At 38.7% G+C, this 23,851-nt stretch overlaps 1 protein-coding gene across 1 annotated transcript in view; it reads left to right on the forward strand.

Moving 5' to 3' along the window:
* Nucleotides 1-3,888: 3,888 nt before the first annotated feature.
* Nucleotides 3,889-23,851, forward strand: part of si:ch73-40a2.1 (tyrosine-protein kinase receptor TYRO3) — a 30,062-nt gene continuing 10,099 nt past the window's right edge. Inside the window, exons 1-4 of the mRNA XM_038303160.1 lie at nt 3,889-4,502; nt 11,997-12,152; nt 12,684-13,016; nt 16,098-16,305. Of these exons, the coding sequence (XP_038159088.1) occupies nt 3,899-4,502; nt 11,997-12,152; nt 12,684-13,016; nt 16,098-16,305 (1,301 nt within the window). The 5' untranslated portion in view covers nt 3,889-3,898. The remainder of the gene's footprint in view (nt 4,503-11,996; nt 12,153-12,683; nt 13,017-16,097; nt 16,306-23,851) is intronic.

The following is a 23,851-nucleotide window of genomic DNA, read 5'->3' on the forward strand; positions in this document are numbered from 1 at the left end:
CATTGGAAAAATCGTATATGCCCTGCTTAAGGAAAACCAGCTGATTGCATCGACTCATTGACTCTTCAGAAATCCCTCACACTAAGCATGCTTGTAGCGACAGTGGAGAGGAAAAACTCCCTTTGAAAAGGAAGAAACCTCCAGCAGAACCAGGCTCAGTGTGAGCGGCCATCTGGGGTTTAAGGAAATAGAAGCATCAATCCATTATCTGACATGCTTATCCCAAGTGGGGCTGGTGTCTATCTCCAGCAGTCAATGAGCAAGAGACATGGTACATCCTGGACAGGTTGTCAGTCCATCACTGGGCAACACAGAGACACACAGGACAAACAAACATTCATGCGCAGCTCACACCTACAGTTGTGTTCGAAATAATAGCAGTGCCTTTATAAAAATGAGTAAATGTCAAAATTCTTCAAAGAAATTGTACTTTAATGAACACAGATACATTGGGGACACAGTACATTCTATTCCAAAGCAAAACAATTGCGCAAAGTCATCAAAACTTAAATAATAATAACATTTCAAATAAAGTAAGAAATGGCATGTTCAAAAGAATAGCAGTGTTGCCATCTTTCCTTGGAAACTCAAAAATGTACTGTACAAACAAAGAAATTCTTGATAAGTGAACCTAGCTGAGTATCCTAAACTAATATTTTGTTGCAAAACCACGGTTTCTGATGGCTGCTTCACATCTGTGGTGCATGGAGTCAACCAACTTCTGGCATCGTTCCACAGGTATTGCAGCCCAGGATAATTGCACTGTATTCCACAATTCCTCAGCGTTTCTTGGTTTTGCCTCATGCACTGCACTTTTTATGTCAGCCCACAAGTTTTCAATGGGATTAAGGTCCGGGGATTGTGCTGGCCACTCCATCAGTTGAATCTTGTTAATCTGGAACCATGCTTTTGCTCGCTTGCTGGTGTGTTTGGGGTCATTATCCTGTTGAAAGGTCCACCTCAAAGGCATTTCCTCCTCAGCATATGGCAGCATGACCTCTTCCAGGATCCTGATGTACTGGAACTGATCCATGATCCCTTGTATGCGGTGAATCGGACCAACACCATAGTATGAAAAACATCCCCATATCATGATGCTTGCACCACCATGCTTAATGGTCTTCAGTGAGTACTGTGGCTTGAATTCTGTGTTTGCAGGGCGTCTGACATACTGCCTGTGACCCTTAGACCCAAAAAGAACAATCTTGCTTTCATCTGTCCACAAGATATTATGCCATTTCTTTTCAGGCCAGTCAATGTGCTTTTTGGCAAATTGTAAACGCTTCTGCACATGTCTTTTTCTCAGCAGTGGGACTTTGCGGGGGCTTCTTGCTGGAAGGTTAACCTCAGTAAGACGTCTTCTGATTGTCACAGTACTCACTGTCAACTGAAGGTCTTGCTTGATCCTCTTGGATCCCATCATTGGCTGAGTCTTCGCCAGTTTGGCTATTCTTCTGTCCATTCGAGGGGTTGTCTTTCTTTTTCTTCCTCGTTTTTCAGTTTTTTGCTCCCATGTCAGGGCATTTGAGATCATTTTAGCTGAACAGCCAATGATTTTCTGCACCTCTTTGTATGTTTTCCCTTCTTTAATCAATTTTTTTATTAGGAAACGCTCATCTTCAGAACAGTGTCTTGAACGACCCATTTTCCTTGTTTTTTCAGGACAAATGCACAGCCAGCATGCCAGTTGTCTTGATCCTTAAATACGGATCACCTGTTAACACCCTTTTTTCCCAGAATACCCTCCCTAATTGATGCCCTCTCTAATTGAACTCACCACTGCTATTCTTTTGAACACACCCTTTTCAGTTAATCATTCAATTTCACAGAATCCACAGTATGCATGGCTGTCCTGTTGGGTTTGTTGGTTTTCTATACCTTTATTTTACCCCCCAGAAACTTATCTGGGGTATAGAGTTTGAAATGTTAATAAAACAAGTGATTTTCTTGCTGCTGTTGAGGCACTGCTATTATTTCGAACACAACTGTATGGAGAATTTAGAGATTATGTTTTTGGACTGTGGGAGAAAGTGGGAGTACCCGAAGAGAACCCACACATGCTCAGGGAGAGCATGCTAACTCCATGTAGAAAGACCATGGACCAGGAAGCGAACCCAGATCCTTCTTGCTGTAAGGCAGCAGTGCTACCCACTGCGCCACTGAGCAACTTCAAATAGAAGCAGAGATACACATTTTTTTTCATTGTTTGTCCAATTTTTAGTTGGGAATTCTGACTTTCCTGATCATCCTTGAAGGAAAATGCATGAAAAAAGTAATTTTATCTGTAGGTAGACAGGTATGGGGCATTGCAGGCTAACAAAGAAGCCAAACGACCCCCATTCCAAAGGGGGGGAACCGTTCATCCGTTTCTATTTGCATGTTTTCTAAACTAAAACCAGGCTTTGTTGGGCTGCTGGATAAAACCTGGAATTAAACGCTATTTCTGACATTTGGAATTGAAAAATCTTCCTGGATGGAAGAGAAACGTCTTCAAACTTGGAAACAAAGTCCAATGGATTGTTTAACTTTTTTGGAATTCTGTCTGTGGTAATAACAGCATTACTTCCTCCTCTCTGTTCAGTGGAGCTTTTCTGCTCTGACCAACAGAGCAGCCTGGGATGGAAGCATGAACCCAGTGGATCGGTGAGTGAATCTACGAGAACTGCTTCGTTTTTCAATAAATCACCAGTGAAATGGTCCATTAGGCTTGAGGTAGATTAGTTGGATGGAGTCTGGTTCAAATGTGAGATTTTCTTTGATAGGAGGGCAGAGTACGCCAAAGAAATCTGCTCTAGTAAAAATTAAGAATAGTCATCAAAAGGATTTGGTTAAAAGGCTTCTCTACTGCGTAACTGATGATATTTTAGGATAAGGTCAGAAAAGGTACAAAAATAGGACGGTATAAACAAACTCTGGTGTTTCAGAGAGTAAAATACCAAAAAAAAAAAAAAAAAATCTGACTTAAAATAAATTCAAACTCTTAAAGAATTTTCCTTCAACATAGTTACAGCAATTAAATACTGTCTAAATTATTTGGTCATCTAGGGGGGGGGGGGGGGGGGGGGGGTCAACAAGACCGAAACAGACAAAGGAAAATTGAGGTATTGATCCTTATATGCTTTCTATGTTATAAAAGCTAACGGTAAACTAGCTCCACACATGGCTCTGTCAGAAATAAGTGAGGCAGTTTTCATGTCCAAGCATGAAAGAGAAAACAACCAGTTAGCCACAGTAAACGCTGAGAGAAACAGGACTAAACACTGAAAACAGGGCAAGCTCCAACATCTATATTCTAAGGTGTTAACAGTTGAACACATGCTGCAGAGTGGGAGAATAGAGATAGAATGAAGCAGAATGATGAAAAAGGGGTCCCTATGTCCTCCAGCAGTCTAAGCCTATAGCAGCAGAACTATAGAGATAGATCAGGATAACCTGAGCCACTCTAACTAGAAGCTTTATCAAAAAGGAAGGTTTTAAGCCTAGCCTTAAAGTAGACAGGGTGTCTGCCTCACAGACTAAAACTGGTAGTTGGTTCCACAGGAGAGGAGCCTGAGAACTAAAAGATCTGCCTCCCATTCTACTTAGAAATTCTAGGAACCACTAGTAAACCTGCAGATTGAGAGCGAAGTGCTCTGTTAGGAACATAAGGAACAATCAGATGTCGATTTTTTTAAGTAGATGTTTTAAAAATGCTTCTGAACAAAATAAAACAGTTGTATTAAATAAACACCATTTATTGGTGACGGTGTGGATAAATGCTTTGAAATGTGGGAGTTAATAATTATTATATTTTATAATTTCCAGGTCGTTTTTTATGACTTTGTGAAAGATGCTTTTTCTCCTGCTTTTTTTCTCCTTGAACTTTTCTCCCTTAAAATCCCAGTGGAATGAAATCCGGATGCCGCTTGGTTCTGGAGTTGCGGGGCCTATGCTCCAAGCTTGTGCAAAAAGACAGCAGAGGTCGGTCTTCAGCAGGTGGATGGAGCGTAGAGATGCCAACCATCTATACATGGATATTTCTGTCGCCCAAGAGGAAGAGCGGCCCGGCGAGCTCGTTCCCCTAAAGGTTCACCTCTTGGACCGAGACGCACCCATCAATAGATTCCTGAACGGTCCATCTGTCCTGGAGCTCCAGAATTCCAAGCTGTTCTCCCAGTCGGATTCTCTGACGTCAATCGCCAATCATCTGAACCGTAGCCTGTCCCTGGACCTGGGCCCCGTCACGCGCAGAGGTTTCCACCTCGCCTTCTCCTACACAGGAACCTGTGTGTTCATAGCATCCATCAGAGTGTATTACAAAACATGCCCCGAGTTTGTGTCCAACCTCACGTCTTTTATGAAAACGGCGGCAGACTCTGGGACCGTGCAGGGTCGCTGTGTGGCCGGAGCCGTCGAGTCGTCTACTCCGGAGAGAGAGTGCGGCATAGATGGAGCCTGGGGGCCGCAGGAAGGCGCCTGCTCCTGTGATCGTGGGCGTGAGGAGATGGACGACACGTGTAAAGGTAGGAAACCCGATCACCTTAAAAACAAGCAGTGATGCACCGATAGGTTAGCCTCGTGAGACCATCCTGATATCGCGAGCTTTCAAGGTTTTACTCGCTAATCAGTCTGGAGACTCTCCGTTAAAGAAAATTTGGAGCCGTTCCCCCAACGAACGTCCAATCAGCGTTGGCTTTGAGGCGGGTTGAGGTGTGACGCAACGAGAAGCGCGACAGTTCAGTCTAAAGAACATGGCGGCTTCAGCCGATGAAACTAGCGTTAGCGTGGCTATCGAGCAAGTTTTATGGGAATGTTACGCCCACCAAGGACACAACATATTTGAGGACACGAGACAAAAATGAGGGTTCAAAAAAAGATATTTTATTAATAAATTCTCTCCGTTTTAGTTGTTCTTGGTTCGGCTTCTTCAGATGTTCTACGAAGAGAAAAATAGTTAACGGCCCTCAAATCCCGTGCCCCAAAAAAATAACAAAAGAAACCCAAAGTAACAACAGAAAGTTGGACCTGGCAGGCCGATCAAACAGAATAAAACGGTACAGCAGGGGGCCAACCCTATACAGGGCCGTCGAAGCCCCTACTGGTACCGGACTAAAGGCAAAAAATAACCTAAGCGAAAGAAAAATCGAAAACAGGACTACCGGTCCCGCCAGGCCAAAAATCTCAAGAAAAAAGTAAGAAAAAGGTAACAAAAATACCACATGGCAGGCTGGAACGTCCGCTGCAGGCCGCAGCGACAAGACCAGTGCGCACCGCGCACGATGGAGCAAATGAAGCAGGTGGGAAGTGGCGTCCAAACGAGGTTGGAAAAGGAACGCGCTAACGTGCTGAAGGCCAGCCTATTTATAGGCGGACGACAGCACCACAAATTAACATTATTAACTTGCTAAAAGAATCCCAAAATATATTAACAAAAGATCCTTCAACTAAAGTTTATAAGAAACAAAGAAAAGAAATGGACAAAAATCATAATGTGCCCGAAGCACATAACAGGGAATTACAGAGTATTTCTTCACTGAAAGAAGAGCAAAACACTGCTCTGGAGGCTTTTCTCAGAGGAAAAGATGTTTTTGCTCTTCTCCCGACTGGTTTCACCAAAAGTTTGATCTATCAATTGGCTCCTCTTCGTCGTCGCTCTGTTAGTACGTCATATGCTTCGTTGATCTGATTGGTTTATTTGGCCCGTCTATCACCAACATAGGCCAATCAGCTAACCAGTATTTTCGCCAATTCCCAAAATTACTTCAACGGAAGGTTTCCAGATGGATATGCGGAGCAAATCCATCTGGCGGAGTCAGGTTACTGATAGATCGCCGCCAATCGGCTGAAACATTGATAATAAATAATAAAAATTATCTTATTTATTTATAAACAGGTTGAAAATCACCTGTCGGAGCTTCAAACTTTACATTAATCTTTAAAGATCAGTTCTCACCAAACCGGAACAATGTGAACGGAGCCATTGATCCGATTTCCTCCTCAGAGATCAGCAAAGTTTAGGTTCTTTATTGCATTTTTTATTTTTTTTTTTTTCAAATTTCCATTTACAAAATGTGTTCTTTGTAACAATAATGGAACAAATTTCACTCCATAAAAATTTCAGCAAAAACAGCTTTACAATTTTGGCAAAATGTCTTAGATCGTATAAAACAGGGGTAAACAATTAAAAATAAAGAAAATCATCAACCAGTAAAGGGCTGGAGAAATTTTTAATTATAATCTGTAACTTTTGACAGAATTTAACACTGAAATACAATGAAGTTTTTATGCATCCATGTTATAAATTTACTTTTTAAATAAAAAAATAGAAAATTTTTCCATTTTAAAATCTAAAGTGTTTTTTGAAGTAGAGAACAACAATCGTTCAGTTTGGTTTATAGATAATTTCCTGATTCCCATATTTTCTCAAACCCCTGAACTGAGTGTTTGTTCTTTTCTTTAGTTTTTCTGTCTTAATGTTGGCAGTGGGCTTTAGGCTGCCCTGCAAGGCTTTAAACCTGGGTTTAACCGGAGACTAAGCCATTCTCAAGCCATCTCTGATATCAGATGGAGCTTGGCCATTTAAGGCTTTATATGTTACAGACCCTGGTTGTGTTCACTGAGGTGTATACGACAATGAAGTAATGAATTTCATTCTATTTAGCTATCTATTCTTGTTGTATTTATACAATATAAATAAATCGGCCTATAGGCTTATAGGTCTTTTGTCCAAAAAAAAAACAAACCAATAAACATTTTCACAGCACCCCCTGTTCAAAATGACTCCCAGCAGCCCTGGGCCGTTCTTATTCAGCATTACGCAACTTTATGTAATGATTTCCATGTGATTATTTTCTAATCTTGGCAGCAAAGACTCCGTTATTCGGAAAAATCTACTCATGAATTTCACATCCTCATTCCTAAAATAATATTCCTTCCCATGTTGACCTCAGCGGGGTTATTCTATGTTGAAAAATCGTTTCTGTGTCATTTTTTACCAAAAAAATCAGCTGACTGCCTGGTCTCTGTTACACAAGAAAGAAAATTTCAAGATAAAATGTAACGTGAAAATCATTTATGTCCTCAAACCATTTGGGTGTTTTGCTAGTTTAGCAAAATCTATGATATAAATGGAGCTAAGTGAAAAACAAATAGCTAATATTTTGACAATATAAAGTGAATAAATGATTAATTTAATTAAATGTATTGATATTTTCATGGTGCTACCATGTCTCTCTGTAAGGATCATTTCCAGTTAGCAAGCCTACGCAATATTTACTCAGTCAGAAAATAAAGTATATATTGGCTAATGCTAACCATTAGCATCAGCAGAGTTAGCAAAATAGTACAGTAAAATTGTGGATGAGCACGGTGCACCACCTAGTGTCCGGGAGGAGTTAGACATGTAGCTACTGTCATGATTGGGTTTAAGGACTTAGCCCACATGCAGAACACAACGGAGTCTGAAGGAAAGTTTAACAAGGTTTATTGAAAGATGTACAAGTATATAATACTGGATTTGGTTCTGGCACTGGTCCGGGACTAGGGCTGGGTACCGAACTTCGGTTCTTTTATGGCACCGACCGAAATGCTTCGGTTCTACCGAGTATCGAAACATGCCTCGTCTTTCGGTACCAAGTTTCGGTGATTGGCTGTAACACTTAACGTGATTGCGTCATCCAGGAAAAATACACAGGTGGTCCCGCCTACAGCCAGGGTTCATGTGTATCTGTTGTGAACTGGTTGTGAGCGTCGCGGAACTCCTTTAAAATGCCCCCCAGGTCAAAAGTGCGGCTTCACTTTATTAAGACTGATGCTAATAGTGCGCAATGCAATACATCGCGCACGTAAACAATTTAAGAGCAGAAAGTTGCTCGGTGTTTGACTGCAAGAAGAGCGGACCGCAGCCGGCGTGACCATCCTCCTCTCAGCAGCCCGTGGGCGGAGCAAAGCCAGAGCGGAGTGATGCTGTAATAATGTAATAATGCTGCAATTTCAAACTGGACGCAGCAGGAGCAGCAAAATCACGTCTGCTGCTTCCTTTTTTGCTGCTTGTACCAGCTTCTGACGCGCGGCTGAAGAAGCTTTGCTGCTCTGGCTGTGCGGTCGAAAAGTGGCTCTGACGCGCGTTGGGCGGAGCTACTCTATACTTTATTTGCCTTGCAGCTATATTTGCTGTGATCAGTGGGAATAAAGTAGTTTTATTATGTTTTTAAGTGGGAAAATCCCCCTGAAAACTTAATCAGTGCAGTCAGTTCATCCTGCCTTCCAATATTCTTTCTGTCGGAGCCGCTCAGACCCCCCCCATACCAGCAGTGCGCTGTCAGTAGGATCCCATTCAACGGGCTTGTTTGTCAGACATGGTAATTTTTCTAAAGGAAAACTGCTAAGTAAAAAGGTCGTCACAGTGAATATTAGACACTGATTATTTTTTTTATGTAAGAGGAAAAATGTAAATGGAAAAATCAGAGCTTAAAATAAAACGCAAGATTTGTACTTTTTTATGTTGAGTAATTTTCTTTTTCTTCGAATTGATATTATAAAACTGGTATCGAAAAAAGTATCGTTCAGGAACCGGTATCGAAGTGAAGGTATCGGTATTGGTACCGGTACCGAAAATTTTTGAACAATACCCAGCCCTATCCGGGACTGATCTCAGAATTTCTGGAGAGATGAGAGTTTGGTTAGCCAGGCTGATGATGGATTGATAGAGAGAAGAATCAAGATGTACCTTGAGGAGATTGTAACAGAGCCGTGAGGTGAGATACCGTAGGTCCAGAGTCAATGATGTGGCAGAGAGTTTAAGCAGCAGCAGCGTCTAGTTCCGAGCTAGAAGGTTTCTGGCTTGGGTTTGTTCCTTGCTCTATCCAAGAGCTGAAGAAGGAATCCAAACTGAGATCTTCAGGTTTGGCTTTCATGAGCAGGCAGGCAGGTTTCTAGGTGGAGCTCATCCAGAGCTTCAGGGTTTCCTGTGAGCACAAAAGACAAAGGCGATTAGAAGACTAGTTCCTCTCTAGAGTCTACTAGTACAGTTCAGACGTTCTGAGGCTCAGGTTCGCTAACCAAACTAGGCCAACACTCCGGCGTCGAAGGAAGGTCTGGCAGCTGCTTAAGTAGTGTGGACATCTGATGAGCTGATGATCTCCAGGTGTGTAGAGGAATCAGCTCAGGAGGCCCACATCGCTCTCTGCTGGAGATCAGGTGGCAGATCTCTGGATCCTGACAGCTACTACCTTTCATTTGTTGGCTATCCCATATTTTTCATATTTGGTTTTTGTTCTTTAGTCTTAAATAAGTTTTAGTAATTACAAAAAGCATCTGATACCACTAACTCCACTTTATTACTCTCCAAATTAATTTCAATTAAATTTTAATTCAGTCTATCTATATAACACAACTCACAACTTATGGGAGCACAGCTCTATATAGTTAAAACACTTTACAGTACAGTGTTGTATTGTTTATCTTTTAACTCTTTACTATTATGTTATTCTGATACATTTTTCTAAGGTCAGAATTTGTTCGACCATTTTTTTCTATTATCTTTTTGCTGCTATAAACACCAGGATTTCCCCATACACAAGGCAAGGCAAGGCAAGGCAAGGCAAATTTATTTGTATAGCACAATTCAGTACAAAGACAATGCAAAGTGCTTTACATGATTAAAATACAGGAAGATAAAACAGAATCAAAGCAAGTAGGAAAAAATAAATAAATAAATAAAATTAAAAAAATGCAGAAACAAAAAATAATATTAAAAACAGTTGGATTAACTGTTTAAACTAGAACAATGGAAGGCAATCCTAAACAAATGTGTTTTTAGTCTTGATTTAAAGGAACTCAGGCTTTCCGCACTTTTACAGTTTTCTGGAAGTTTGTTTCAGTTAAGTGGAGCATAGGAACTAAATGCAGCTTCTCCATGTTTAGTTCTGGTTCTAGGTCTGCAGAGCAGGCTGGAGCCAGAAGACCTGAGTGGTCTGGAGGGTTGATACACTGATAGCAAGTCTGTGATGCATTGAGGTGCTAAGCCATTCAGAGATTTATAGACTAACAGAAGTATTTTAAAGTCTATTCTCTGAGATACAGGGAGCCAGTGGAAGGACTTTAGAACTGGGGTGATGTGCTCTACTTTCTTAGTCTTAGTGAGGACACGGGCAGCAGCATTCTGGATCAGCTGCAGCTGTAGGATCCACTTTTTGAGGCAGACCTGTGAAAACACCGTTGCAGTAATCAATTCGACTAAAAATAAATGCATGGATTCGTTTTTCCAGATCATGCTGAGACATTAGTCCTTTAATCCTGGAAATGTTCTCCAGGTGATAGAAAGCCCACCTTGTAATTGTCTTTAAATGCTTTTGGAGGTTCAAGTCTGAATCCAGCACTACACCTAGATTTGGGGCCTGATCAGTGGTTACTAGCTGAAGCCACTGAAGCTGTGTGCTAACTTTAGATCTCTCCTCTATTGGTCCAAAGATTATTACTTCAGTTTTGTTTTTATTCAGTTGAAGAAAATTATGGAACATCCAGGCATTGATTTCTTCTAAGCATTTCCTCAGTGCTTGAACTGGTTCATAGTCACCTGGTGACATGGTGATGTAAAGCTGTGTGTCGTCTGCATAGTTATGGTAGCTGATGTTGTTGTTTTTTATTAACTGAGCAAGAGGGAGCATGTAGATATTGAATAGGAGGGGACCCAGGATGGACCCTTGGGGAACCCCACATGTGATTTTTGTCATCTCTGATGTAAAGTTGCCTACTGACACAAAAAAGTCCCTGTCCTTTAAGTAGGATTTAAACCAGTTGAGAGCTGTACCAGAGAGGCCGACCCAGTTTTCCAGGCGCTCTAACAGGATGGAGTGATCTACGGTATCGAATGCTGCACTGAGGTCCAATAGTACCAGCACTGTGGTTCTTCCGCAGTCTGTATTTATACGGATGTCATTAAACACCTTGATAAGGGTGGTCTCTGTACTGTGGTGAGCACGGAAACCTGACTGGAACACGTCAAAGCGGCTGGTCATAACACTGCTTTTTCAATAATCTTACTGATAAAGGGGAGGTTTGATATGGGCCTGTAGTTCTGCAGTAGTGGTTTGTCTAAACTGTTCTTTTTCAGCAGTGGTTTGATCTTTGCTGTTTTTAGGGACTGCGGAAAAACACCTGACAGAAGGGACGTGTTTATTATCTGAGTCAAATCAGACACTATGACAGGCAAAACTTTCTTAAAGAAAGCTGTGGGTAGAACATCAAGGCAGCAGGAGGAGGAACTTAGCTGCTGAATGATTTCCTCTAAGCTTTTATAGTTTATTTGGCTGAATTGGGACATTTGGTCAAGATCAATTCCAGTTGGAGACAACTTTGGTACTGAACCTGATATGGATGTATAAACTGATACTCTGATCTTTAGGATTTTCTCAGTAAAGAAATAAGCAAATTCATTGCAGGCCCTGGTGGGACAATAAAGGAATTTTCTATTCTATTCTATTCTATTCATTTCTGTTCTGTTCTATGGCATCTCAAGGCACTTTACAGAGGCAATAAAGAGAGAAAAATCTGGAATAAAGGATATATCTGAGGGTTTACACTCAGGGTTTACACTTATCCGACTGCAAAAGCAAAACTTTGATCTTATGGTTTAACTCGGTCTGCCTCACGGACTAAAACTGGTAGTTGGTTCCACAGGAGAGGAGCCTGATAACTAAAAGATCTGCCTCCCATTCTACTTTTAGACATTCTAGGAGCCACTAGTAAACCTGCAGATTGAGAGCGAAGTGCTCTGTTAGGAACATACATTTTCTAGATTTCGTTTGTTAAAACACCTCATGATTCCATCCATCTATTTTCTGATACTCTTAATCCCAAGTGGGGTCATGGGCGGTGCTGGTGCTCATCTCCAGCTGTTTACAGGCGAGAGGCGGGGTCCACCCTGGACAGGTCGCAAGTCCATCGCAGGGCCATCAGGATTCCAAATTCCAGGATGCAGCAAATCTCTTGAGGTAATTTCTTTGTTTGTTCCACAGCGTGCAGGATTGGCTACTATAAGCCAACCAGTGGGCGAGGAAAATGCGAGCTGTGCCCCTTGAACACCAGGACAACCAAGGAGGGATCAGAGAACTGCGAGTGCCTGCAGGGGTACAGCCGTCTGCCATCTGACCCCCATGACCTGGGCTGCAGTAGTGAGTTTTATCTTGATGTTTACTTATTCTTTTTTTTTAAGTTAAAGATGCTTAAGAAGGAGAGAGGTCTCCTTTCTCACATAAATCCTGGGAACTTCTCTCAAACTTTGTTACAAACAGAAACTTTTAACAAACAGCCAGCATTGAAAAAATGTGAAGTGAACCAAAAATAATTCTTGATTGTTTTTATATTTACAGATATAGAACATTTGTGAAGGGTCACCAAATAAATTAACACCAAGTTAAATCTAACTAAAAATATATAAGAAGAATAAGAATATAACTGTAAGTCATCTAAGCCCCGCCCCTACAGTGAGGGGGCGGTATTTGAAGCAAAAATGAATAAATCATAAATTGAAAAAAAAAAAATGGATCTGAAAAGCAGTATAAAACTTTTCTTTTTAGTTTAAAAAATCTGTTTTACTTTTGAGAGAAAATGATTTTGGACAAACTTTATGGCGCCAATGTAGCTCCATATTTGATGCCGTAGCAGAAAGTGGGTTTATTGTTTCTTTTTCTTTTCGTTCACAGAGCCACCCTCCGCTCCTGTCAACTTAACAGCGAGTCACTTTAATGACTCGGCGCTGGTCCTGACATGGGACCCCCCCCATGACCTGGGAGGCAGGAAGGACATAACGTACGCTGTAAACTGTGAGAAGAAACCAGAGATGCAGAGTCGCTGGGAGCCATGTGGGGGCGGCATGGTTTTCCAGCCGGACTCCAATAGGCTGAGCGGTACCTCCGTCATCCTGCTGGGGCTGAACCCACAGCTTGACTACAGGCTGTTAGTGGAAGCCAGGAACCAGATATCCGCCGTCCAGGAAGCGGCCAGTTCAGCCGCTGCCACCGTCACTATGCACAGATGTAAGTAGATATCTGTGCACCAGTGAACCACAGCTGGTGAAAATGAGATGGCCTCACTGAGACAGACACAGGGGCGGATTTAGGGAATGTGGGGCCCTAGGCAAAGACAGGCAGGGGCCCCTCTGAATAGAGAAGACAAACCATAAAACAGACCCATTCTCCAGATAGATAAATATTAATAGAATAGACATCCATTATCTGTTCTAGGTTGTGTCCCTCTCTTCTTGTCCCTTTTCTTCTTGTTTTCCTCTCTATGTTTTGTACTCAGCTGACTTTTCATGCTGTCTCTAAAGGAATGAAAGATTTTTTCCAAGCACTAAGCTCACTTAGCTGATTGCTCCTTCCTGTGTTTCCAAAAAGGCCAAAGTAAATAACCCAGTCCTTCTTTTCACTGTAGACAAGCCATGATCTGCTTCTCTGTTCTCCATTTTTCATTTGGATGAAATAATAGCTGCATGAATCATGACAGCAGACAAGATAGAGGAGAGCAGGAGGCGGGGTTACCAATCTACTCGCTCTGGAGAGCAGAGTTCGCTGCTTTTAGATGTTGTCTCCAAAGTCTCCAGTAGCAGAAAAACGTCTCTAGATTTGGCGCTAGGAGCTTTTTAGAAATCAAAGTGCTAGAGGGGTCTGAAAAGTGGCTAAATATAGCGACTAAAGCGCTAAGTTGGCAACACTGCTCTTTGCATGGTTTGTTTTCAAATGGTTTGCTGCTGTCTGTTTGGACCTTTCTGAACATGTGCAGCAAATGGACTGATCCAATATGGTGGACACTGAAGGGGGGGGGGGCTGAGACACACTTAATATTATCAGCGTTCAGATGGAAGGATTTTTATCAAAAACATAATTAATGTGCACACACTGCAAAAAATTGAAATCTAAATAAGTCATTTTTGCTTTAATTAAGGGCATTTTTTCTTGAATTGAGCAGGTAAGTGAGACACTTTGCCAATGAAATAAGAACATTTACAAATAAAATAAGAAAAAAAACAATTGCTTTGTCTTATTTCAAGTGCATTTTATCTAATTATCTTATTTTATTGGTAAAAATCATCATTCTATTGGCAGATCATCTTATTAACCTGCTCAAATTAAGGGTAAATAAACTTAATTTAAGAATTTTTCAGCCTATTTCTAGATGGTTTTTGCAGTGCAAAAAGGATTAGTTGTATTAATCATACATATAAACAGAGTTTTATGGGCCCCCAGGAACTTGTGGCCCTAGGCAACAGCCTAGTATCGCCTAATGGTAAATCTGCACCTGTACCGACATGAAGTAGATGATTGATACAGGGGGATTCACTGCTTCTGCTGCAAAGGCTTAACCTAATTGCTATGAAGTTGTCATAATCCCAAATTCAGCCGCCCGGAAGGAATGGCCTGGTTTGGACTGGGGTATCAGCCGTATCTTCATCTGGTGAGGAGTCGGTAAATAATTGAACTAGCCTGGAGCTGACATGTCGAGGATTAGCACTGGAGGACGTATCCATTTACAACACTGTGTAGGATGACCTGATCACTACAACAACGAGACAAACAATCTCCCAATTCAGGCTTCCTGTGGCATTCAAGGCATATAGGCGGCTTTTAGATCATTTTCATCTCAATGACTTTTCAAATTAAAGCAACAAAGTGTTCTGGAACTTTGACAGCAGACCTTTTTGGAGCAGCAGATGGTGAAGTCATAGATTTCCTTGAAAAGACAAGAACACATTCACCCCTCTAGTTTAAATCCTACATCAGAGAATCAGAAATATCTCATCAGGTTATCCTGAGCTATCTCTATAGTTCTGCTGCTATAGGCTTAGACTGCTGGAGGACATAGGGACCCCCATTTCCTCATTCTGCTTCATTCTATCTCTATTCTCCCACTCTGCAGAATCTGTTAGTTCAATCTCTAACGTTCTGCTCTCTCTGCTTTTTCTCATAGTAGCTTCATCTGGTCTGTTCCTGTTTGGCTGTGACTCCATCCTGGAGAGAAATATCAGCTGTGCTGCTGCCATCAACACCTTTGTTTCTAGATGTTGGGGCTTGGCCTGTTTTCCAGTGTAGTCCTGTTTCTCTGACTGTGACTAACTGGATGTGCTCTCTTCATCCTCTGACATGGGAGCTGGCTCGGAGCTCGTCTGCCTGGCTGTGTGTTTCCTGGACGGGGCCGCCTGTGGAGCTGGTTGACAGTTGCCTTTTGTATCTATGCTTCTTTTTCTATGTCTGCTTCTGTCTCATTGAACCCCAGTGGGCCTCAGCAGATGGCCGCTCACACTGAGCCTGGTTCTGCTGGAGGTTTCTTCCTGTTCAAAGGGAGTTTTTCCTCTCCACTGTCGCTACAAGCATGCTTAGTGTGAGGGATTGCTGAAGAAAAATCAACTGGTTTTCCTTAAATCCAGTTGATCTGCTGAACTGTAAAGTGCCTTAAGATGACATGTGTTGTCAATTGGCGCTATAGAAATAAACTGAATTGAAGGTCATATGACTTGAACGGGAACACCAGAGGCGGGTCAACCTGCTAAATTACGCGATACGATTGAACGCGACGTACTTACGTCAACACACCGCACCAGTCGCTTCTGATCTAACAAGCAGAAACAGCTGTTTCCATTAGATAAACATGGAGCGGCTCTGGGAGAGGGATTCAGACAGAGAGAGAAACAATAAAGCACACTGATTAAGCGCTGGCTTTCTTCCATGTTGTTCTCCATTGATTGCGTCCCTGATTTCTGTCGCACTGGTAACATCATCAACATTAAAACAGCATGATGGGGAAGGGAGCCAAATGCTGATTGTTAGCGGGTCGACCCATGTTTGAAAAAAACGTATTAACCTGCTATTTTCAGTGGGAAAGTGGCTTCAGATTCATACTCTGCAGTTGTAAATAATACTAATATCTCTTCACATTCATTATTGTTCTCTATTCTTAAAACTTTCTGATACAACTTCTGTTTTTATTCCATATTACATACATTTCAAAAGTTATTTGTGTCAACTGTAATTCTGTCTCCTGTGTACAAGGAAATTGTTTTATTTAGGAAAAAGATTTTTCTAAAGTTAAACCACAACTCAGTGTTGCTCGACTCGTTCCAGGGAGGAATCTTCCTGCGCCAATCACCACGGTCACCACGGTCCCTGCTTTCAATCAGACAGCTGGGGAAACCATTAAACCGGCTCCGCACCAGTCCCCCTTCCATCGATCCGTTTGGCTCACGGGCATCATTATTCTCAGCGCTGCGCTGCTCATAGCTGTCATCTTTGTTGCAGCCTGTTTGCTTCAAAGAAACTACACTAAACACAGGTAATGTGAAACATCGACTGACTTTTTGTTTTTAGTTTTTTCTCCTTCTATGGGGTTAGATAGCCATCAATATAAATGTATGCATAGGTGTCTGAAGTTACAAATATAAGTCATAAAGATATGAGTTTGCAAATTTACCAGTACGGATTAACAATCCCTGTTAACGTTGTTACACTCCTTACCAGTTGGTGGCGGTACTGCATCTGAAAGTTCTGTTTGATAACAGTGTTATAGGACATAGCTACAACTTTTTCAACAAAATAAACAATAAAAAAAAAGAATACATCCAAGTTGCATCTAGTATTATATTTTTATGAATTTCTTTGGTGGGCCAAAAATATATTAATGTTTCCTTCAGGCTCCGATGCTAACGTTGTTGCGAAAGACTTCTGCACCAATTAGAGCAGCAGGTTAAAGTAACGTGAGACGGAGTCACTGCTGTTAAATTTGCCTGAAATGTTGCTATATTTAGTGACTTTCCATGTCCCAGTAACTAGCGACAAATCTAGCAGCTTTTTTCTGTGTTTTTATTCATATTTTGTCTTGCCCATTTTTATATTCCTCTCTCATATTGGCTAGATTGAAGCATTGCCAAATAGAAAAGTGCAGACCACAGAATTTGCCCCATTTTGTGAATTAAAACTATAGCTGAAACTCATGATCTAGATAGATAACAAATTTGAATTATTCTTTCCTTAGTATGAAGCAAACATCTGGAAGAAAAATCATCCAAATCAATTCATTACTTTTTAAGTAATCCTGCCGGGAAAACTATGACGGAGTATTAGGGCCAGGCTAGAGATTTTTTTCTTCTATTTTGAGAATGAAGTCGTAACATTACGATAATAAAGTCATAAAATTACAAGAATAAAGTTGTAACATTAAGAGAATAAAGCCGTAACAATATGAGAATAAAGTCGTAAAATTACAAGAATAAAGTCGTAACATTAAGAGAATAAAGTAGGAAAATTACAAGAATAAAGTCGTAACATTAAGAGAATAAAGTCATAAAATTAAGAGAATAAAGTCGTAACAATATGAGAATAAAGTCGTAACATTAAGAGAATAAAGTCGGAAAATTACAAGAATAAAGTCGTAACATTAAGAGAATAAAGTCGTAAAATTACAAGAATAAAGTCGTAACATTAAGAGAATAAAGTCGTAAAATTACAAGAATAAAGTCGTAACATTAAGAGAATAAAGTCGTAAAATTACAAGAATAAAGTCGTAACATTAAGAGAATAAAGTCGTAAAATTACAAGAATAAAATCGTAACATTAAGAGAATAAAGTCGTAAAATTACAAGAATAAAGTCTTAACATTAAGAGAATAAAGTCGTAAAATTTCAAGAATAAAGTCATAACATTAAGAGAATAAAGTCGTAAAATTAGGAGAATAAAGTCGTAACAATATGAGAATAAAGTCGTAAAATTAAGAGAATAAAGTCGTAAAATTACAAGAATAAAGTCGTAACATTAAGAGAATAAAGTAGGAAAATTACAAGAATAAAGTCGTAACATTAAGAGAATAAAGTCGTAAATTAAGAGAATAAAGTCGTAACAATATGAGAATAAAGTCGTAAAATTAAGAGAATAAAGTCATAACAATATGAGAATAAAGTCATAACATTAAGAGAATAAAGTCGGAAAATTACAAGAATAAAGCCGTAACATTAAGAGAATAAAGTCGTAAAATTACAAGAATAAAGTCGTAACATTAAGAGAATAAAGTCGTAAAATTACAAGAATAAAGTCTTAACATTAAGAGAATAAAGTCGTAAAATTTCAAGAATAAAGTCATAACATTAAGAGAATAAAGTCGTAAAATTAGGAGAATAAAGTCGTAACAATATGAGAATAAAGTCGTAAAATTAAGAGAATAAAGTCGTACAATTACAAGAATAAAGTCGTAACATTAAGAGAATAAAGTCGTAAAATTACAAGAATAAAGTCGTAACATTAAGAGAATAAAGTCGTAAAATTACAAGAATAAAGTCGTAAAATTACAAGAATAAAGTCGTAACATTAAGAGAATAAAGTCGTAAAATTACAAGAATAAAGTCGTAACATTAAGAGAATAAAGTCGTAAAATTACAAGAATAAAGTCGTAACATTAAGAGAATAAAGTCGTAAAATTACAAGAATAAAGTCGTAACATTAAGAGAATAAAGTCGTAAAATTACAAGAATAAAGTCTTAACATTAAGAGAATAAAGTCGTAAAATTTCAAGAATAAAGTCATAACATTAAGAGAATAAAGTCGTAAAATTAGGAGAATAAAGTCGTAACAATATGAGAATAAAGTCGTAAAATTAAGAGAATAAAGTCGTAAAATTACAAGAATAAAGTCGTAACATTAAGAGAATAAAGTAGGAAAATTACAAGAATAAAGTCGTAACATTAAGAGAATAAAGTCGTAAATTAAGAGAATAAAGTCGTAACAATATGAGAATAAAGTCGTAAAATTAAGAGAATAAAGTCATAACAATATGAGAATAAAGTCATAACATTAAGAGAATAAAGTCGGAAAATTACAAGAATAAAGCCGTAACATTAAGAGAATAAAGTCGTAAAATTACAAGAATAAAGTCGTAACATTAAGAGAATAAAGTCGTAAAATTACAAGAATAAAGTCTTAACATTAAGAGAATAAAGTCGTAAAATTTCAAGAATAAAGTCATAACATTAAGAGAATAAAGTCGTAAAATTAGGAGAATAAAGTCGTAACAATATGAGAATAAAGTCGTAAAATTAAGAGAATAAAGTCGTAAAATTACAAGAATAAAGTCGTAACATTAAGAGAATAAAGTAGGAAAATTACAAGAATAAAGTCGTAACATTAAGAGAATAAAGTCATAAAATTAAGAGAATAAAGTCGTAACAATATGAGAATAAAGTCGTAAAATTAAGAGAATAAAGTCGTAACAATATGAGAATAAAGTCGTAACATTAAGAGAATAAAGTCGTAAAATTACAAGAATAAAGTCGTAACATTAAGAGAATAAAGTCGTAAAATTACAAGAATAAAGTCGTAACATTAAGAGAATAAAGTCGTAAAATTACAAGAATAAAGTCGTAACATTAAGAGAATAAAGTCGTAAAATTACAAGAATAAAGTCGTAACATTAAGAGAATAAAGTCGTAAAATTACAAGAATAAAGTCTTAACATTAAGAGAATAAAGTCGTAAAATTTCAAGAATAAAGTCATAACATTAAGAGAATAAAGTCGTAAAATTAGGAGAATAAAGTCGTAACAATATGAGAATAAAGTCGTAAAATTAAGAGAATAAAGTCGTAAAATTACAAGAATAAAGTCGTAACATTAAGAGAATAAAGTAGGAAAATTACAAGAATAAAGTCGTAACATTAAGAGAATAAAGTCGTAAATTAAGAGAATAAAGTCGTAACAATATGAGATTAAAGTCGTAAAATTAAGAGAATAAAGTCATAACAATATGAGAATAAAGTCATAACATTAAGAGAATAAAGTCGGAAAATTACAAGAATAAAGTCGTAACATTAAGAGAATAAAGTCGTAAAATTACAAGAATAAAGTCGTAACATTAAGAGAATAAAGTCGTAAAATTACAAGAATAAAGTCTTAACATTAAGAGAATAAAGTCGTAAAATTTCAAGAATAAAGTCATAACATTAAGAGAATAAAGTCGTAAAATTAGGAGAATAAAGTCGTAACAATATGAGAATAAAGTCGTAAAATTAAGAGAATAAAGTCGTAAAATTACAAGAATAAAGTCGTGACATTAAGAGAATAAAGTAGGAAAATTACAAGAATAAAGTCGTAACATTAAGAGAATAAAGTCGTAAAATTAAGAGAATAAAGTCGTAACAATATGAGAATAAAGTCGTAAAATTAAGAGAATAAAGTCGTAACAATATGAGAATAAAGTCATAACATTAAGAGAATAAAGTCGGAAAATTACAAGAATAAAGCCATAACATTAAGAGAATAAAGTCGTAAAATTACAAGAATAAAGTCGTAACATTAAGAGAATAAAGTCGTAAAATTACAAGAATATAGTCGTAACATTAAGAGAATAAAGTGGTAAAATTAAGAGAATAAAGTCGTACCATTACAAGAAGAAAGTTGTAAAATTACCAGAATAAAGTCTAAAAATCATGAGAATAAATTAATAACATTACGAGAATAAAGTTTTAATATTATGAGAATAAAGTCATCATTCATCAACCCGTTTCAGAAAGAAAGCTTGGAGCTCCGCCCAGCAGATGACGGACGACCAGCTCCACCAATCAGCAACCAGAGTCCACTTTGACATCCTGCCCAGTTTGATGCTGCTGCTAAAAGATTTCCTGATTTTTCAAACCGATGCTAAAGTAGAACTTCCCATGATGCTCCACATTCCTCATTTTAGGGAAGAAAGAGCTTCTAGTAGGAGTTGTCATTAAATACAACTTGTTTCTGGTAATTTTAGAAATTTATTCACTTAATATTACGACCTTATTCTCGTAATTTTATGACTATTCTCATAATATAACAACTTTATTCTCGTAATGTTACGACTTTATTCTCGTAATGTTACGACTGTCATGATGTAACAAAGTTCTGACCCAAATGCAGATAACCGAACAGAGAGACCAGGGAAAAGGTTTAACGGGTTTTATTGAAGAAGTAAACAGGGGGAGAAGTGTTGCTCTGAACACTGCTCAACTGGAACTGTAAAGTGAGGGGAAGACACAGCGGTTAGTTCAGGCTCAGTGGGAAATTTGACTCGTTAAACTTGGAGAAGAGGATTTGGTTGCTGACTCACGTTTCCAGAGAAGTTGTTGAATCCTTGACTCCTGTCTGTATGCTGTAGTTCCAGTGTTTGTCTGAGTCGGTGGAGGGCGGACAGGTTTTACCCAGAATGCGGTTGATAGTTGGTGAACGGAGAAACTGACTGCCACTCAGATTCCCTGCGGTACTTGAACGGGTCTTACTGGAGAATAATCCCTTTCTCAGTGAGAAGCTCAAACGATCTCTTGGGGAAAGTGGATCCAAACCTCCTGTTTGAATCCCAGCTCAGTTTGAAGCTCAGTTGATCCTTCCAGGGAGAGAAGGTCCGAGAAATCCAGTTTGCAGGATGTTCCTGCCAAGAGGCAAAGACAAAAACAAAGTTAAACTCAGGTTGACAAAAACTCATTTTGACGCAAAACTCAGCTTGGCTAGAGTACCCCAAACTGGCAAACACTCTGGCGTCGAGGTAGTGGCAAACAGCAGATTAAGAACACTCCGTTTAACGAGGAAACCATCAGAAGGTGTGTGAGGAGGCGGACCAGAACCAGGCGCCTCCTGGTGGATGGAGGGAGACAAACACAGAAACACAAACACAAAAACAGGAGTCCTGACAACAACTTTATTCTTGAAATAGAAGGAAAAAAAAATCTTCTTTGGGCAGGCAGCCAATCGACATTTCCTGTACTGAAGAGTTGGTAACATTGGTTCAAGGTTAGTTGTTTCCAGTACCTGGTAGCTTCGTGGCAGAGCTGAGAAATTGCTTCTTCCCTGCATTACATTTTCTCAGTTTCAAGCTAAAAAAAAACTAAATCAAAGCAAAAAAAGGGTGAAGAACTGTGAGGCTTTAGAGCGTCGATGCCGCCTTGCAGAAGCAAAGGTGCTCAGAAGCTCGCTTTTCTTTAAAAATTTGCTAATGCTAACCATTAGCATGGTGGACGTGGCAGTAGGCTGGCAGTCTGGAATGAAGGCGGCAAAGTTCGGCACTCGACACCACCTGATCTGTACAAGCAGATATTCATCCAGGTCGCCATAAATAATGTAAATCTGATACTAAAAATACTTATTTTTATCCTTAAATCACTGAAGAATTCTAATACACATCTTTGACTTTTCTGAGACGATTTGATGCTTTTCCCATTTTCTTCATTTAACTGCTTCTCTGACGCCATCGTGGGACATGCTCAGAGCCGTCCGACAAAATATAATTAAACCATGTTTATCTGCATTTTGGTTCTTTCCTTTTTTAGATGAGGCACTATATACCATAATTTAACATGAAAGGAAAAAATAAAACTCAAAAAGACTAGATTTATGTTTAAATCCAAGGCTGAAAAGGTTAGCTCCAGGAAGTAGCGTAGGATCCCATTTCTGGTGCAGATCCGACTTAAATGCATCGATTTACTCAGTAAATGCATTATTAACCTTTAACACATTATAGTTTAGTACGCTGAGTATGTATATAGTGAGAGAAAAACTTAATTTAGTTTTTTTTTTACTAAATAAAATCAAGGGCAACCGGAATGTATATCTGGATGCGCAAATGAGCCGACGGTACGGATCGTGCTTCCGGGTCGGATTGGGTAAGGAAGCCGTTTTTCTTCTCATTTACTGGAGGTTGGTCGACAACCTTCAGGTACGTCACTGCCTCCTACTGGTAAGGAGTGTAACAGCATCATCAGGCTGTACTCTCCTCAGTGTTTGCAATCCATAGATTGTTTTTTAAAAACTAAATGTCAGTATGAGTGAATTTTAGGTTTGCCACTAATTGTCTAAATTGCTATTAAGAGATTCCAAATAAATTACCTAGTTTACTATTTATCTAAAATAATAAAAATAGTCATTTTGAAGTAAAATGAGCCATTTCATTCTGAATTTTAGAATAATTAAGTTAAAATTAAATAATTCCATTTTTTTTCATTCTGTCTATTTAAGGTATTAATATTTCTGAAATAGCATTTTAATTTAAATCAAATCTTGTTGAGGAAGCCAAAATGCTTCAGTCCAGATTATTGATTAATGAGATATAATGGTATTGATTTTAGGACAACGCTCCAAGCTGCTCTCTTTGAAATATTGGCTCAGTGTTGTGCTAGTTACTGAAAAGCAGTAACTAGTTTCTGTTACTAGTTACTTCATTTCAAAAGTAACTTAGTTACTAACTCAGTTACTTACACCATAAGGTAATGCGTTACTGTGAAAAGTAACTATTTAGTTACTTTTTTTTTAAAGGTTCACATTATGCCCTTATAGCCTTCATTTCAGAAATGTTATCGCACTGGAGAATAATACCATCTGTTGAAGAACTTGACATGCATTTGCATCATGAAACTCTGCTAAGCAATTCTATATACAAGCAACAAAGATATTTTTCAAAGTGCCAATTTATTTCAGGGCAGAACAAACTGACAATGCTACATAGTAGGTAGTTGCCTGCAAAATTGCCTTTTACAGCAGGTGGCCTGCTATAATTTGTTCCCCCCTTGTAACTTTAAGAAACAAAGGTCAATCAACTCCAACGTTTCAGGAATGAATTGTCATCATAAAAGATACTTGTAAGCCAAAAATGAAAAAGCTGGGGCCTTTTTTGTCTGATTTAGACAGGGGGAACAGATTACAGCCGTTTTATTTCATCCCATTTTGCCAATTGTGGCAAAATGGGATGAAATAAAACGGCTGATGTTAGAAGACAAGCTGTTTATTAAGGATAGTACAACATAGATAAATTGTAAGTTAATATAAACACAAATGTAGATTTTAAGTACTAAATAAATTTCAACCAGGAAAAAATTATTTC

The sequence above is a fragment of the Cyprinodon tularosa genome, unplaced genomic scaffold, assembly GCF_016077235.1.
Source record: "Cyprinodon tularosa strain WSP-4 unplaced genomic scaffold, ASM1607723v1 ctg507, whole genome shotgun sequence".
Classification (NCBI taxonomy): domain Eukaryota; kingdom Metazoa; phylum Chordata; class Actinopteri; order Cyprinodontiformes; family Cyprinodontidae; genus Cyprinodon; species Cyprinodon tularosa.